Consider the following 16238-nt stretch of genomic DNA (forward strand, 5'->3'; position numbering starts at 1 on the left):
ATTAATATCACAGATGCCTCTTGTGGAATCACTGATGCCTTTTCCAAAACTTCTTATTGCCAACAGGCATTCAGAAGAACACCTCAGGTTCCACATCCCTTCCCCTCCTGTGCTAAAAGGAACGTTTAGAAGCTCAAAAAAGCTCATGCATTCTTATATGGAAGATCTTGTCTGAGGGGGCTGTAGTAACTGTAGAGGTGCTGTTGACCCTTACACTGACAATGTCTCTATTTGCCTGTCCATCTTTTTGTCTGTATTTTAAAACACACCCTTGACATTTCCACATTAGCTTGCTCATGCAATTTCTAGGGTCAGTGCAAATGCTAAGCTGAATGTCCCCATGTACCTTATTTCACTACTATTTCGATGGAAAGCAGGAGTCATGAAGAGGTATTGAATCATGTAATGTTCTCAGAAGTGTTATGCCATTGCAAGTTATCAATACATTCAGATTAGGTTCCCACATTCTCACATTTGTTTACACTCAGTCACCGCTGCTTGTTCTGATCCTTCTCCTAGTGAAGTTAGTGCTCAAACCTCTGTCACTTATACTGTCGCAGAACCAAAACTAATAGCCTGTTCTCCTTTGTAGGAAAAAAAAAAAAAAAAAAAAGGAGAAAACTAAAGCATGTGAATGGAGAGAGAATGGAGTGTGCTAGTACTAACGGTCAATGTTGGTCTCTCTCTCATAACTTGCGTTATGCAGCAGCAGCAGTATAAACCATGTGTACTACTTAAGAGAGGGCAATACCAGCCTAGGGCACTAACAGGGAATCTATCCAGTCAAACAGTGCTAATTTTGATAGATTTCCCTTGTCCTTTTCCTTGATCCCATCATAAGAAATTGCACAGTGTACCTAATCAACAAATTTGTAATACTTTATCTGCCTAAGGACTAAAAAGTTATTCTGCTCCGTTCTCTGATCTTTAAGCATTACTTTCAACACAGTGGAGACCACCTTTGATTTTGATCACAGCAAAATCACAAGTGTCCCTTCTTGATGACCTGCCACCATGATATGACCATCCTGCATATAACTTACAGAATGTATGGAAGGATGTAATGAATTTGGAGCTGAGGTGTTAGTTTCTTAAAGTCAGCATGTCTCAATTGGTTATGTATATGCTTAGCTCTTTTAATTGTGTTTTTAATGCTGGTTGATTCCTCAAATGTTCTTGGTTTTGGGTTTCCATGGGATTTTTCCAATAAAAAATGTTTCTCTTTCTCATTCAACAGCACATGCTTCAGCTTCCAAAACCTCTTCTCTCCCTGGCTATGGAAGAAATGGACTTCACAGGGTAAGGTGATGGCAATTTTGAGAAGCAGAAGGTGTCTTTAGTCATCTGTGGTATTTATTTCCCTGCTAAGTGTATTGAATTTCCAGTTTGATCAAGCTCACTTATAAAACCATCTGAAGTCAGATAAAACCTAGTTTCCCTTCTCACAAACCAGATTATTAAAAATGCAAGAGAGTCTATGAGAATTGGGGGAAAAAAAGCTTAAAGCTATTTGTTACTCCCAAAGTACCAACCCATTCGTGAAATCAGGAACTGTGCATTTATGTGCATGTCCTCTTTTCCTGTTACAGCCAGTGTCTACAGATTTTGGTCAGTACAACAGTTACGGGGATGTGAGTGCCGGAGTTAGAGGTAAGGCTGAGGAGCTTTTCTTACATGCTGCTTTATTATAGAACATGTTACGATGTTTGATCACGTCGGCTGCTCTTTTTTGAGGTCACGGATATGATGGCTTTGTATTTGCTCAGTACATTTTAACTTCATCTGGTAAACTCGACAGTTAACTCAAACTCAGCAAATACATATTAGAAGGTTTGGGTTTATTTTGCTAAATCTGCTGGATAGAGTTGATCCTGGTTTATGCCAAGAGATTGCTTTAGCACTGGTGCAAATGGAAAGCAGATAACCTGTAGCTGATGAGGAATATGTTTTGAGTTCTGTTATGGTGTTTTCTTTCTCTGAAAATTATCAACCACTGCATGATCTGAAAGAATGAGCTGCAGTGGAGAACGGAGGATAATGCATAGTAATCCCAGGACTGCTCATGCTTTGCTGTGTGACTTTGAGCTGGTCTGATACCAGTCCTTGCCTCATTTTCTCCATCTATAATAAATTGACAATTACTATTTACCAAAGTTATAAAACTTTATGTCAGTTAATGTTTTGAAATGAGTTGAGCTCATAGAGACAAGAGAGACCAGTTACCCCGAAAGTGAGACTGATCCCTTATATCTTAGGGTATCTAAAATCAAACATCTTTTGTTCATGCTTCTGTCAATTTATAGACTGTGGAGGAAGCCTAGACAACTACCTGATGGCAGAGGCTAGATGAGGTGAATCCTCTCTACTTGTTAGAATATTAGTTTGCTCTTTATTTACCTGATGGTGGTTTTGTGTGTCTTAATATTTCCAAAGTGACTTGATTTTCTTGAATGAGAAGCCTTCTTTAAAGGCAAAGAACTGCAGTGTTGGGAGAGTTTCACTGTTTACAAACTAAGACTAAAAGTAGGAAGGCCTGCTGGCTTTTGAGAATCAGATGAGATTTTGAAATGATAGACCAGAAGACACAAGGGTTATCTGGTTGATAGTGACCAATTCTTGTTATTCCACACTCTAAACCTGATGAGATTTCTCTTTTGCTTTTCAGATTTCCAGGTAGAGTACGGGTTTTCGTCAATCAACTAACAACAGAACTAAAAGCATCTGCTTTCTTACTGAAGTCTGAATTTCTGCTACAGGGAAGGGTTTCTTAAGACATTAGTTTTGATTTATCTGCATGTTTAAGCATAAGCAACGATGTAGACTTTTACCAACAAAAGACAGGCATAGCCTCAGATTCCTCCTTGTACCTCCCCAGAGCTGCAGTGTGAAGGTTCATACCCCAGTTCTGTGACTTCCTCTGTAAAATCCACTGTCTGTTGAAATATGAGTTATCTGTAATAGTTCTCTCTGGACAGCTAAGGGTGGATTTTTTTCCAGCCTCTCTGGTACTAACCCCAGAGTCATATAGAAACGCTCCTATAGAGGCAATTTGCTTCCATACAAGCAGCCCTGAACAGCTCGTTTTTGCCCTGGACTTTGCCCTCCAGAAGAAGACGGCTGATCAGTAGCTTTCTACAGTGCTGCCATCACAGATTAGCTAGTAAGAGATGTCCTTGCAAATTCCAACCCTTTTCCCCCAAATCCTGATTCCAGGATTTTTTTCCAGAGTAGTCTTGAGTCTGGATGGCCCCTCAACACAGTCACAATATGAAATGACAAAATAAGAAAGGATTTAAATACTTGGTCATATTTGTTATTTGCTGTATCAAAACTGTGATGGTTGGGAAGCAAACGATAAGGTTAGGGGAGGAGAGAGAGGGTTGTCCATATATTACGATCAAAATGTTGTTTTGTTAGGAACAGTACCTATGTCAGAATAGGACGTTTTAACCAGAGAGCTATCCCTGTTTGGGTTCTTAGTCAAAATTTCCCGGTGTAGAGACAAAAGAAGCCTGGCTGATAGGGTCATGGCAATTTTAAGTGATGGGAAGGACAACCAGAGGCATAACAGTGCCTCGTATATGCTGTTGGCTGGGGTCTGAATTAGTGTTCTGCGTCTTTGTCCAAAGAAGAACTCTACTGTATTACTGGAGTGGGAAGGGATCTATCACTCTCTGGGGTTCCTCTAGTTCACTTGGGAAGTGCTGTTAGTAGGCTCTGCAGAGAGCTATAACCAGCCTTAGCAGTGAGCAGAAGACTGTGGTGGCAAAAGAGAGGGTGGAAGGATTTCACAGCATGCCTCAGAGAAGCGATAAGCAGTAGCTGTGGCAATGTCCTATATGATAAGGCTAAACCTTAAGACCTGAAAGAACTCTCAATGTAAATTCACCTTTGTTTTCACCACTGCTTGAGTGCCTTTACCCTCTGTGTGTAACCCACCTGTCTGATGTATACCTGTATCTGATGCAGTCCCTCCCGGATGGTCATGTCCCTGGAATGAGAATGGACAGAGGAGTATCTATGCCTAACATGTTGGAGCCAAAGGCAAGTGCAGATGTTATTCACTTTCCTTCAAGACAGTGAAGATTTTACTGTGAAATGCAGATGAACTATATGAAAGGTCCTGGTTCTCTTGTTTTTCTTCGCCTCACCCCAGTCCCTGCTCCTTACGTGCCAAACCTCTCCCTCTGGTCTGGACTTTGCCTGTTGTGGGTATTAGTGCTTAGGCAGGCTGAGAGCAGCCAAAGTGTGCAATATTAAGGAGGTCTTCCCCGAGATAAAATGAAGATACTGAGTATGCTCAATCGCTACTCCTCTGTTAAGCTTTCAGTAGCCAAAATAGCAGGCCAAACTCAGTGGGACAGTCTCAGTGCTGCTAAGTTTGAAAAGCGGTGCAGAATATTGTGGCTCACAACATGCTGCTGAGGCTGTCTTGATTTAAGTTAATGAAAAATGCTGATGTTTCTCCCAAACAGGCATCTATATTTCTCTCTGAATCTGGCCTTCAGCTCTTAGTGTTATTAGCCTGACTTTTTTCAACAGTGTTAAATTCTGTATATAAGAAATTTTTTAGGAGGTTTGTTGAAAAAAGAGGCAATGTCAGCTGAATATGACTTAGGATATAAATTAAGATTTTTTTCACCGCTATCTTTAGAGAAGTCTTGAGTTAATAAATGAGCAGTAATATATAGAGGGGGTTCAACCAGGGCTGTGTTTTGAATCTTGTAACTTTCCCTACTGCTGGTGAAACTTCTGACAAATCATGATTTTTGCCAAAATTGTAAGGATCAACATTTCTGCCAGTAAAGTGAGCAGCTCTTTTAGCAAACCAGATTGCTACTTGTGCTTCCGAGTCACCTCCAGACGAACTGGACAAGGCAATAATCATAGCTTTATAAGCTGAGACCCCAATGCAATGTACATGAATGAGTGTTCATATATATTATGTACATATAACCTTGGGGACATCCCCAGCTCCTGAGATACTGTTTTTTATTCCAAATAATTCCTCTCTCAGTGCAGTAGAAATTCTTACAGCCACCACTGCTGTTGATGCACCCAGTGATTTGAAATGTTATTTTAGGTGACAAATTCTGTCTTATTACTAGTGGTAAAATTTATGGGCATTTTTGGGAGACAACAGGTCAATTTTCCATTGATATTTAAAAGGTTATGCCTTAAAAGGTTACGTTGTATGAATTGGCAGTAGTTCTGTTCATTTCAATGGCACAGCACCAACTTAAACCTGCTAAGGTGAAAAAAGCCAACTCAAAGTCAGGACGAAAGACCTGGGAAGTGAAAATTAGTAAACCTTAGCATGATCAAATCTTAAAAAATGGTATTCCAGAAAGGACAGAATTTGTGCATCCTGACAGCTCACTTTGAGATATGCTTTGTTCTGAATACCTGAGTATAAAATGTACTTACTTATGACCTCAGACCTTGACTTAAACTCTGCCTGTTTAAATATTATGAAAAGTTACATTTTAGTTTACTATGATGCTGTATACGGTAGCCATTTTCAGTATAGAACGTAAGCAATGTAATTCAAAGTATAGACTCCATTGTACAATTGTGAGAATGTCAGAATCTAATAAGAATCCTATCTTACAATTGGTATGTAAGCACACATTATTTAAATTACTATTACTTACAATAAACTCAGTGGTGTGTTCATTGATGCCTGAATCTTATTTGTTATATTTCTGAAAAGTTCATTGGGTTAACTGGTGACAATGGAATGAACTTAATTACCACGCTAAAGTTACTTAGGTGAATTTATTCTGTTAGAATGACAGTGGAATTAATGGCATTTGATGATCACTCAGGTGCCTCTCCAGGAGAGTTTTGGCGGTCTTACTCTTGTTCCCAGTGGCCGACTATCTGAATAGGTAAAAACAAGACCGTAAATACCAGTAAAGTCTAAGCCAATTCCCACTGAAATCTGTGAAAAGACTTTCATTGACTTCCGTGAGGGTTAAATGAGAACCTCACTGGAAATGTTGTTGTCCTACTCTGCAGGGAGACATGAAATGCGAAGGGCTATAGGGAGGTTCTGTCAGATGGGACATGAGCTCTCTAAGTCTTTCTAGACGTTCCTCGAAGTCTGGGCCTGAGGAAAAAGGCTAAAACAGAGAATTTTATTTACCAGTGATGATTCCAGAAACTGATTTTAGGCACCTGATTTTTCTGAACTCCTTTCTAGGCAGTATTGTTTCTGTTGGGTTAAACTGATCTGAGGCCAGCGGACGATAAACATTTTACCTCAAACAAAGAACCTGTACAAGTAAATGAAAAATGAATCTTTTATGCATTCACAAAGTATTTATTAACCAGTAACTGATTTTGTGTAAGTTCTGGGCGTTCTTTGCAATGTAAAGGGAAATCAAAGGAAATGTTATTGGGAGATGTGCTGGATGGATGCTGAAGCAGGTGAAGACATGTAAGATAAATATGTCTGCAGAAACTTCTCCTTTAATCCATCTGTGTATGTCACAGCCAGCAAGCACAGCGCGGGCTTATTCAAGTTCTGTAACTAGCCAAAAAGGCAAGGAAAATAATCGGGTTAATTCCATTGAATGCAGTGACCCTCACTGATGGATGTCTTGCTTGTTCAGAGTTGCTGCTTTTTCTCATGTACTTTGATGTGGTACTTTCATGTCCTTTTTTAAAAAGTCCTCTAAGCATCTGCTTCCTTAGAGCTGGCCATGTTTTGGCAACCATCAGTCAGACCCGCGAGTGCCAACTATATTTACCTTACTGAACTGTAAATTCACCCATCCATAGGTGAGAAAGTTTATTGACTAGAGGGGAGCTCTCTCTGATCAAAGCCAGCCTATGCGTTATTACACTCTGTGATAGTCAGTGGGGTGAGCAAGTATACAGTAGCTCTACAAAATTTAGCAGTTTGGTATTGGTATTACAAAAGTTCTTGCACTATCCGTATTGGCTTCTCTTTCATGCAACACTGGAAAAGAAAAAGCTCTTTTGAAAAAGAAAGCAAATGTTTGTGTGGTTATGAAAATAAGACACATGTTATTTCTGCTTTAGAATGTAAATACATCTCTTTTTCCCCCTTTTATACATTGTTAACAGATTTTTCCATATGAAATGCTCATGGTGACCAACAGAGGGCGAAATAAAATACTAAAAGATGTAGACAGAACCAGGCTTGAGGTAAGAGAAGCAAATTCCTAAATGCTCTTTCCTACTGAAGTTGGTGGGTTTTTTTTTTTTTTTTTTTTGCACACTTGAAAGCTCAAACATTGAAATGTGGGTCCTTGTTAAACTGGAAAGATTTCTCAGCATTAGACAGAGAAGCAGGATTCAGACAGTGGGAGGAAGCAGCAGCTTCTCTGCAACAGTTGCAGGCCAGGAGCTCCATGTCTCTGACTAGGAGAACATGTGCCTTCCTGCTCCTGGACAGAGCTGCTGAGACCCTCCTTATGTTGTTAAGCAATTACTAGGAGTCAGTACCAGCTATTCCTGAGGAGCTGAAGTCTACCTTCCCCTAACTCATCTGTAAGTCCTGCAAGTTAGTTAAATTAGCTGGTATCCGAAAACGTGAGGATTTAAATCTGCTAACAAATAAAAAACGTGTACAACCTTGTGGATTAAAAAGACTTAATCAGTCCAGCGGAAGTACTTGGCCAGGGATTTTTAAGTCACTTGTAGTTAATTAATCTTGAGGAGAAGAATGAAAGGGACCACAAGAATTCAGATAAGTACCCATTTATGCACGTTTTTAGACAAGCAGATATACATGATCGCTAAACAGAATTCAAACTTGCCACTAGTGCCACAGGCAGAGACTACCAAATGCACTCTAAAGCAGCTGAACAAGAGGCATAACCAGTGCACAAAACAGCACCAACAAATGTTTCATCCCCTGTAGTGCAGCGTGCTAGACAGTTGGGCTGGCTGGACGTTTTCCTTCTCAGAACTTAGGCTGTAGAATGTCCAACCAGCAGCCCTTCCGAAAAGCTCTCCTGAAATCCAGTGACTGTTTGAAATTCCATATGTGAAAGGAGATGACTAGCTAAAGCCTGGGATGGGGCAAGGAAGAGCTGTTTTTGTTCACTGTTCTACCACTGCTTGCTTGGTGACTCCAGGCAAATCATTTTCTTGTCTCTCACTTACCCTGAGATTGAAATAGGGGTCCTGATCTCCTTTATAGATGGGAGCGAAATGTTTTTGATTCATTAATGGTCAATGAGAACGTGGATACCTGTATTACCAAAGCATTATTATTTCATCGTGCTCCTATCACTAGGTCCTGCAATGGCTCTTACACAGTGAAATGAGGTCCCTAAGGCACTCCTATCTCCTGTTGTGTCTATCTGGCTTTGACTGACGATTGCCTTTTCTCCCTTTTTCCCAGCGTCACTTAGCACCTGAAGTTTTTCAAGAAATATTTGGCATGACGATACAGGAGTTTGACAAGTTACCTCTCTGGAGACGCAACGACATGAAGAAAAAAGCAAAACTCTTTTAAATTCCCTTTAAACAAACCAACACAAAATGATGCATAGGATATTGTATCATGCAGTCCAAACTATTTGGAAACAACTACTTATCCTCCAAAAAGGGAAAATCACATAGTGGCACCTCTATACACAGCAACTGAACGAGATGAACCTTTGCCTTCCTGGAGCATAGGGAGAAAATATCTGTGCTCAGAAAAAATGATAATTTTCACAGGTGTCAACCTTTTATATGATATTATACAAAATAGGAAACTGTTCTGTTCTTCTCCCTCAACAATGTTCCCTTTACTTTTCTCCATAATATGATGGACTTTATTGCTAGAGCCAGGAAGTGCCCTTAGGATGCCTTGTAGACTAAAGTAGTTGTAACCACTCCAAGAACCGGAAAAAAAAAAAAATCTCTATATATACACAAACACACACAAATATATATATATCTATGTATGTATGTTTGCGTGTGTGTATTTATATCTATCCATCTATCTATCTATCTATATATATATATCTGTGTGTGTATGTATGTATGTGTATATATGTGTGTATATATATAGAGAGAGAGAGAAAGATAGATATTCCGTAGTTAAGAAGCCCTTTATAACATATCCATATGGTTACATTAATCCTTTTGCAGAGCTATTTCTTAATTGGCAGTCTCTTGAAATGGCATCTTCTTTATGTGATAAAAATCTACAAAGCTGGGCTTTCTGCTCACTTACACTACATACCAATTGAATTGTTGGAAAATAGACTCCTTGCTTATACTTGTACATATCTGCTAAGATACAGGTAGTGAATTACAGTGTCTGTTGTCAGTCTTGCCTCTTCCATACGTTTTGCTTGAAAGTATAAGGCTGGAGCTCAACCAGTCATGTAAGTAATTCAAGATCATTTCAGTAATGGGAATGATGGAGAAGAGTCAGTTTTCTTGTTATTTAGTCCAGGAGGTGGATGGATAGGGGTGGGAGTGGCAGAGTAAGAAAATGCATTTCTAAGTGTGCCCTGGTTCACACCCAGAGATTTTGGGACAGACTCCCTGCTAGTAATTACTAGTACAGCTCCTCAAACTGCAGTGGAGTTGCAGTATTTTGTATCAGCAGGGAAGCTGGTTCTCTGCAAACCAACACAGAATTTCATCCCTTTTGGGAGGGGAATGTTTATGAGTTAAAAGGTACCATCAAGGTGCCATGTTCTGCCAATAGAGGCGCTTTGATTAAACTGCAGTTGCTGATGTCAATATGGCACAGTGCATGTGGCCAAGCACTCTCTTTTTAGTAAATGTAGTTTCACTAATGCTTGGAAAAGGGGCACGAATGTTTTTTCTTCTCTCTTGAAGTTTCAAAGTTCCAGCCTTGGTTATCTTTATTTCCCTTTGTGCCTGACATAGTTTGTGAAGAGAGAGAAATCATGCAAGATAGTTTCTGAGCTGTATTGATCTCCTTATTGCTTTTGGTCTTCTTCCACTGTGCTGCAGCTTTAAGAACTGCTTGTACATACCTTAACCGCTTGTAGGGAGGTCCTATACAGAGGAGGATGAGCACTGAAGTAATTGAATGAATGCTTTGCGGCTGCAAGGTTAGCTTTTTCTCTTCCTTGGTGCTTAACTGCCAATGCATAATGCACTAATTAGTACATCTGCTGATATGGGACAGGGTCATTTAGGTTCCGAATCTGTCAAAGAATATCAAATTTTTATTTTTTAATGCAGAACTGTTGGCACAGGAGACATCAGAGCTGTTGTATTTTCTGTTGTGGGAGGCATTGGTGTTCAAACCTGGAAGCCAGGAAGGGGAAATGGTCCTGCGCAGCTGGAGATTCAGTATCGCTGTGTTGACTTCTGTACGTCACCAAATGGCGTTTCACTTCCAATGGCAGCCTAGCTAAAATGAATGTGCAGGACAGCCTAAATCTTACCTTTTCTTTGCTGGTTTGGGAAGCCCTGTTGCAACATATCAATGTGGTTCCTTTGATAAAATCTGAATTAAAGATTCAATATATTAAGAGAGTGATGCAAGCGGTCAGCACCTGCTCCGTGCCCCTAGAGGTAAGGGAATGGTGAGTCCAAGGGACAAGCTGGAGAATATGCTGCTGTGCATATCTGGCATCATAGTCCCCATTGAGCAGAAGTCCTCAGTGAACACTGTGACACACACAATTGTGATTAGGCACTCTGGACATTACTGAGATTCAGTGAAGATCAGTTCATTTTTCAGAGCAAGCATCTGAAATGGTTTTAGAGCAACACTGCAAAGTAAATGAGAATGATAGGGGCACTGGCATTTTGAGATGCATTTTTGAATGGCTGCTGAAGCCAAATACATACGACAAAAGAACAGCAGTGTTTTGCAGTCACAGACTTTGTGACTGCTGGCATCTCAGAAATTCAGTGTTTGTTACCTGCAAGTGGTGGATTAATTCTGAGATGAACATTTGGGTTTTAATACATTTAAAGTATTCGAGTTCTCCAAATTCTCCAAATTTTGTCAGCCCTCATCCTACATACCGTGCTGCCACGGCATCTTGGACCCTCCTGACCATCATATTGGGCATTTTGGATCTTTAGCGCAGGTCACCTTCACGATAAACCTTCTTGAACCCAAGATTGCTCTGTGAAGGATGTGAGCTGCAGGTGTGCATTCTTCTTTAGCGATCTTTAGATTGCTATTGAACTTCTCACAGCAGATGCAAATACATGACCCAGTCGTTTCAGAAATGACTAAGCGAGGTTATCTTCTCTTCTCCTCTTCTCTCCTTTCTCTCCCCACCCCCAAAAAAACCCCCAAACCTGTGAAAAATGAATGGATAATTTTTATCTGCCTCATCAACTGAGAATTTAAAGCTGCAATTGCAGCATGAGAAGGAATGAAGAGAAGGCAGCTTAGATGGTCTAGATAAAATTGATCCTAATGGATTTTTGGACCGGTGCTGGTTCACATCTGGCGGGTGAGAAGCGTAGTCAGAGGCAGCTCACAGCACTCTGCAGTAGATTTAATACTACTTTGCTTCTGGTTGAGAATATATCAAGGGTTTTCTGAGCTTTAACTTCATACCTGTAATTAATTCCTCTTAGCTATCCCAACCATCTACATGTAGATATACCCCAAGAGATCTCATGTCCCTGAAACCCATCCTGCTGCCAGCCACAGCGTGTGTGTTCATTTTCTGCAGTGGGCTGCTAGCAACTGTCACTGCAATGTTTTCTGTTCTTTCATCTGCTTTTCCCACTTAATAAACACAGAAATGTAGCCCCAGGGAGAATTTTCTTTGTAAGTGGTGAAGCATTTTCCCAGTATCAATCCAGTACCATTTCATTTGTCGGACAGCTCTGCCCTGTTGGGCAGTTCTTTGTAGTTCCCCTCTTCAATATTCCCTTGAGACGTGTGGCTGATAAATTTGAATATTGCAGTATGGCACAGAATCGGATTTTGTGAAGATGTGCCTTAACTACGTGCTTAAGTTCCTCTGCCTGCTACAAAACATTTGAGCTTCTGATAAAGCCCCATTGAACTCAATGATGTTGACAGAAAGACACTGCCGTAAGGGCTGAAAACATTGCTTTTGCTCTTTTTTCTTTTTCCCTTTCTAGTTTAAGAGCAACGTAAGAGCAAAGGTACAGAGTCAAAGCAGGCATCTGGGCTGGAACTGCAAAGTAAACATGCATGTGCACAAAATAGGATTATGCACACATGCAGATTTTCAAACACAAATGCACACATAGCACGCACTCCCCATTTGGAGCTGAGATACCATGTGAGTAGTTAACCTGGAATTTCCAAATAGTGCAAAGTGTTCAATAGATAGTAATCATTAGATTATGACGGCTGTCATTTTTATGCGTGCATGTATCTGTGGGGCGTGTGGATACCTGGTTCTGTACACTCAATAGTGAGTGTACAAAAGACAGGAGTCACTTTCCCACATTGTCAAAGTGCCAAGTTGGCCATAGGCAATATTACTTACAAGACCTATTCTGGCATGTGTGAATAGTTGCAGCACCCATTCTTGGCACTGCTTAGATGAAAGAGTAATACTCTGTGCAGTAGTCTTCATATTAATGAGGAATCCAGTGATTTGACTACTGGTTTTTGTCCGCTCTCCAGATACTGGTGTGCAAATTCCTACATGAACTAGTAGAAAACAGTCCGGCCTTACAGTGGGAATAGCCTTGCCTTCACTTAGTGTAGGCTCCCCCTATTAAGAGTCAGAAGTTGAAGGCTTTAACACTGTTGAAATAAGTATGTTTTTCATTTTATCTGAAGATAATAGAATTAAGTCAACTTGAAGAGTAAATTTGGAAATTACCTAGTTGTCCATTATTTCCCAATGAAACAATTGTGGCCTCAATCAATTAAGTAAGCTGAATGTAGCATCTCAAGTCTGCCAGTGTCCTATCCCAAACTTGCTAAGCTTTCCTTACAACTGGAAGAGTAAGTTCTTTTGAAGCTTACTGAAGAAATTTCATGGGTTTTTTGTTTGTTATCATTTCATGCTGGTGTCATTTAAGACAGTTTTTAGTGGCATAAGTCTCAGAAATACACTTGTTTTCAGTTTGGTTAGTAGCCTTTCATTAAATACAGTTTGTGGTGAGGTGTAGACTCCAGCTAGCTGCAGTGTGCTGTGAAAGGTTGGACTAGGAAAGTGATAAGTTTGTTAATGGCCATACGTGGGGCAAGAAAGCTCTATGGATCAAGCAGTGTTTTTACTTCTGTCAGGACAGGTTTCATCTCTCCTTACGATGCTACATGGTCTCAAGTCTGGCTCCACGCTGAAGTGCTCACTGTTCTTTCCCTATTCCAATTTGGAAATCCTTTCTCAGCCATATGATTCAGAAGTCCCACTGTTCCGGGAAGGTCACTAGGAGTCTCTTTTGTAAAAATCTGTAAAAAACACTGAAATTAGATATATTTTGAAGTGAAATTCCTTTCTGTAAGCCACTGCTTCTCCTGATGTGTTTATGCCATGGCAGGTAATACTGATGAATGGAGAAATGTTAAGTTCTAGTAGAAAGATGGCAAATCTGTCACATGGGAAAGAGGAGGGCTGGTGGAGGGCTTGATTTCTCCAGGGTTTGCCAGGGTCACGTTTAGTGGACTTAGGAAAAAAAAAAAAAAAAAAAAAACACAGCATGACAGCCTGAGCCTATGCTACATGTTTCAAACCGTGGAGAAGTCAAGTCTGGAATCATAGATTCAAGCCTGTGAATCATGAGCATCTCTGCTGAAAATAATGGTGTGAAGATGTTATAATAAGTGACAGAAAAATTAATCCCCAAAACAGTAAGAATATGGAAATCCTCTAAGCCCAGCATGGAATGATGTATCTTGGTTCCTCTCTTGACTATAGAGGCCAGGATATCTTGTCATGTTTGGGTCTTAGCCTCATACAGTGCTGGTAAAGCTTTTCTCCCACTCCAGAATTCATTATTTTCCTTCAGAGTTTGTTTGTGGAGAAGGATGTCCACATCCTGAAAGTTACTTGAGGCACTAAAAAACAGTCAAAGGTGATGATGATGCAGTAAAATCATGCAAGAAGCAAGAAAATCAACTGACCCGTCCTGAGATGACATTCATCTTTCCATGTCAGAAAGACACTTGGGGCTTGATCCCACAGCCTCCTTCCTCATTCAGTTAACCCCAGGCCATGGTTTAGTTCTTTGTGCCCTGTCAAACTTTTTGGTCCTGTCAGCACCCCTTCTGAAGTGCATATGTGCAGCGTAGTCTCCAGGGTAGACACGTAGCAAGGAGTGGTCTTGACAATGTATGGTGTGTTTCTACCCCATTGCTATGTAATGAGGAGCTAGACAAAGCTACTGAACACTGTGGTGGTAGAACAATATGCCTTTTTTTTTAGTTTGGAAACACCCTTGTCACTATGGGTTGCAGGACTGCTGTGGCTGTGGTGAATTTTGTCTTGTGATTTCTTCCACCCACCTTGTTCATGCTTAATAAAAATAAGGAACAAAAAGTCTAGCTCAGTGCAAAGACACAGAATTCTTAGACAACTCTGCTGCAGGAGCAATTTGATGCTCGCATTTGGCATGGAGGGAATAAGTAGTATCAATTTTAATGTAAGCATCAGTGCAGGAAGTGGGAATGTAATTGGCCATTAATGTTTGCCTGTATGCAAAATAAATTATTTGTTGCCCAAAGGGCTTCTAACAGGGAAATAGATTTCTGCTAATTGCTTCCAAAAAAATGCTTGTCCATGTGCAGAGGTAGTACTTCCACATGCATTGTGGTCTTTCTCTTTCAAGGTAACAAGAGACAACTCTGAAGGCAAACAACTCTCTGTTTTGTCAAAATGACTATGGTTAATAAAAGTGGTGCTCCTAGGGATTGAGAATCTAAGGCCCACAGGACCTTGTTCCTAAGTAGTAGCAAATGATATACTTAAAGACTTAAAGATGCAGAAGCAGTTGTGAGGTGGTGCCTTTACAGGCTGAATTTCTAAATCATTTAGGCACTTGGACAGATTCCACCGGACACCTGCCAGGGCTTTTGTCACTGACCTCCTTTCAGAAAGTGCATCCCCTAGGACAGGTGCAAAAGTACTGGAATCAGTGGAGCCTGTCGTTGATGTTCACACACTTTGGACTGGGCTGGCTGGACCAGGGGAGTCTCTGACTGCTGTGTATGCCCACAGCGACAAGCTCTGCACGTCGCTAATGGCTCTGTCCTGCCCAAGTAGCGTGACTAGGTAGGAGTTGCCGACAACTTTTTCTGTAAAGGCGCCTTACAGCTGAGGTTTTGGTTTTTTTTAAAGCTTTGGACACTGAAACTAATTTTTCAAAGGTATATTTTCTTTTAAATTTTAGATTTTGGCAATTGGATTTTTTATTTTGTTTTTGCTTTCTCTTTTCTCCATACATGTTAGAAACCAGCATTCTGGAGAGGTGTCCTTGTTTTTCCATTTGTCTGTGAGACAGTCTCTTTCTGAGTCTCTCTGTAAAAGTAAATTAATGTCTTGTCTTTACAGTAAGTCTACTTGTATGCAAAATGAAAAGTTGACCTGGGTTGCAGTTCTGTACAATTAGTGTTTCCACTGTCATACTGCAAACAGCACATATTGCACTCCTATGCCATTGTAATCTGCATCACTGTTGTACTCAAGTCAATGAATAAAGTTTGGAGCTTTATTCTTAATGGCTGGATGCATGCCGCCTCATTTATTTGTTTTTCATCTTGCAGATTTATATGAAGGTGTTCTTACAAAGCAGGATGTGCTCCGAAGAGAGGGTGGGGGAGAGAGAGAGAGAGAGAGGCAGTCAAGTGGCCAGGTCAAGTCAGATGAACAGAATTGCGTGCCTTGGGTAAAATTCTGACAAGTGGTATGAGTGGGATCACAAGGTTTCCTGTAACAAAGTTGATAGAAATATGTATTCAGTCAAACCACATAGGAGTGATAATTTTATGTGGTTACTTTGTGCTTTAAAAGCACCTGAGATACCAAGGATGTCAGCTAGGCCATACTGTGATATCTGCTTCACAGTCTGAAGGGCTTCCTTTCTTTGTCTTTGTGAGTTCAGCTAAAGTTTAGCCCCTGACTTGAAAAGATATTTCTGTATCTTAATATTTAAAGTTAGGTGTTTGCCTAGTTAGCGGGAACTTTAAACCCACCCAACCTTGGTCTACCTGTAGAAAATAGCAGGGAAGATACCATTCAAGGAGATAGGGCCATAAAACACCTGTGAATGTGCTGAATGCCCGTGACTCCAGCAAGTCTTAGTACAGCAGAGTTAAAGCACACTGCATGTCA

The 16238-nt window shown here is 40.5% G+C and overlaps 1 protein-coding gene across 13 annotated transcripts in view; it reads left to right on the forward strand.

Annotated features, from left to right (window-relative positions):
* ABLIM1 (actin binding LIM protein 1) overlaps positions 1-15625 on the forward strand; it is a 234607-nt gene extending 218982 nt beyond the window's left edge. For 12 of the 13 annotated variants that reach the window (XM_068951639.1, XM_068951638.1, XM_068951649.1 and 9 more), the window contains 3 exons: positions 1238-1299; positions 1590-1650; positions 2666-5676. In XM_068951639.1, coding sequence (XP_068807740.1) covers positions 1238-1299; positions 1590-1650; positions 2666-2703 — 161 coding nt within the window. In that variant the 3' untranslated portion in view covers positions 2704-5676. Of the gene's footprint in view, positions 1-1237; positions 1300-1589; positions 1651-2665; positions 5677-7095; positions 7177-8380 lie in introns of those variants that run through there. The other variant, XM_068951650.1, reaches the window with a different exon arrangement.
* The last annotated feature ends 613 nt before the right edge of the window (positions 15626-16238 follow it).

The sequence above is a fragment of the Struthio camelus genome, chromosome 7 (assembly GCF_040807025.1).
Source record: "Struthio camelus isolate bStrCam1 chromosome 7, bStrCam1.hap1, whole genome shotgun sequence".
Classification (NCBI taxonomy): domain Eukaryota; kingdom Metazoa; phylum Chordata; class Aves; order Struthioniformes; family Struthionidae; genus Struthio; species Struthio camelus.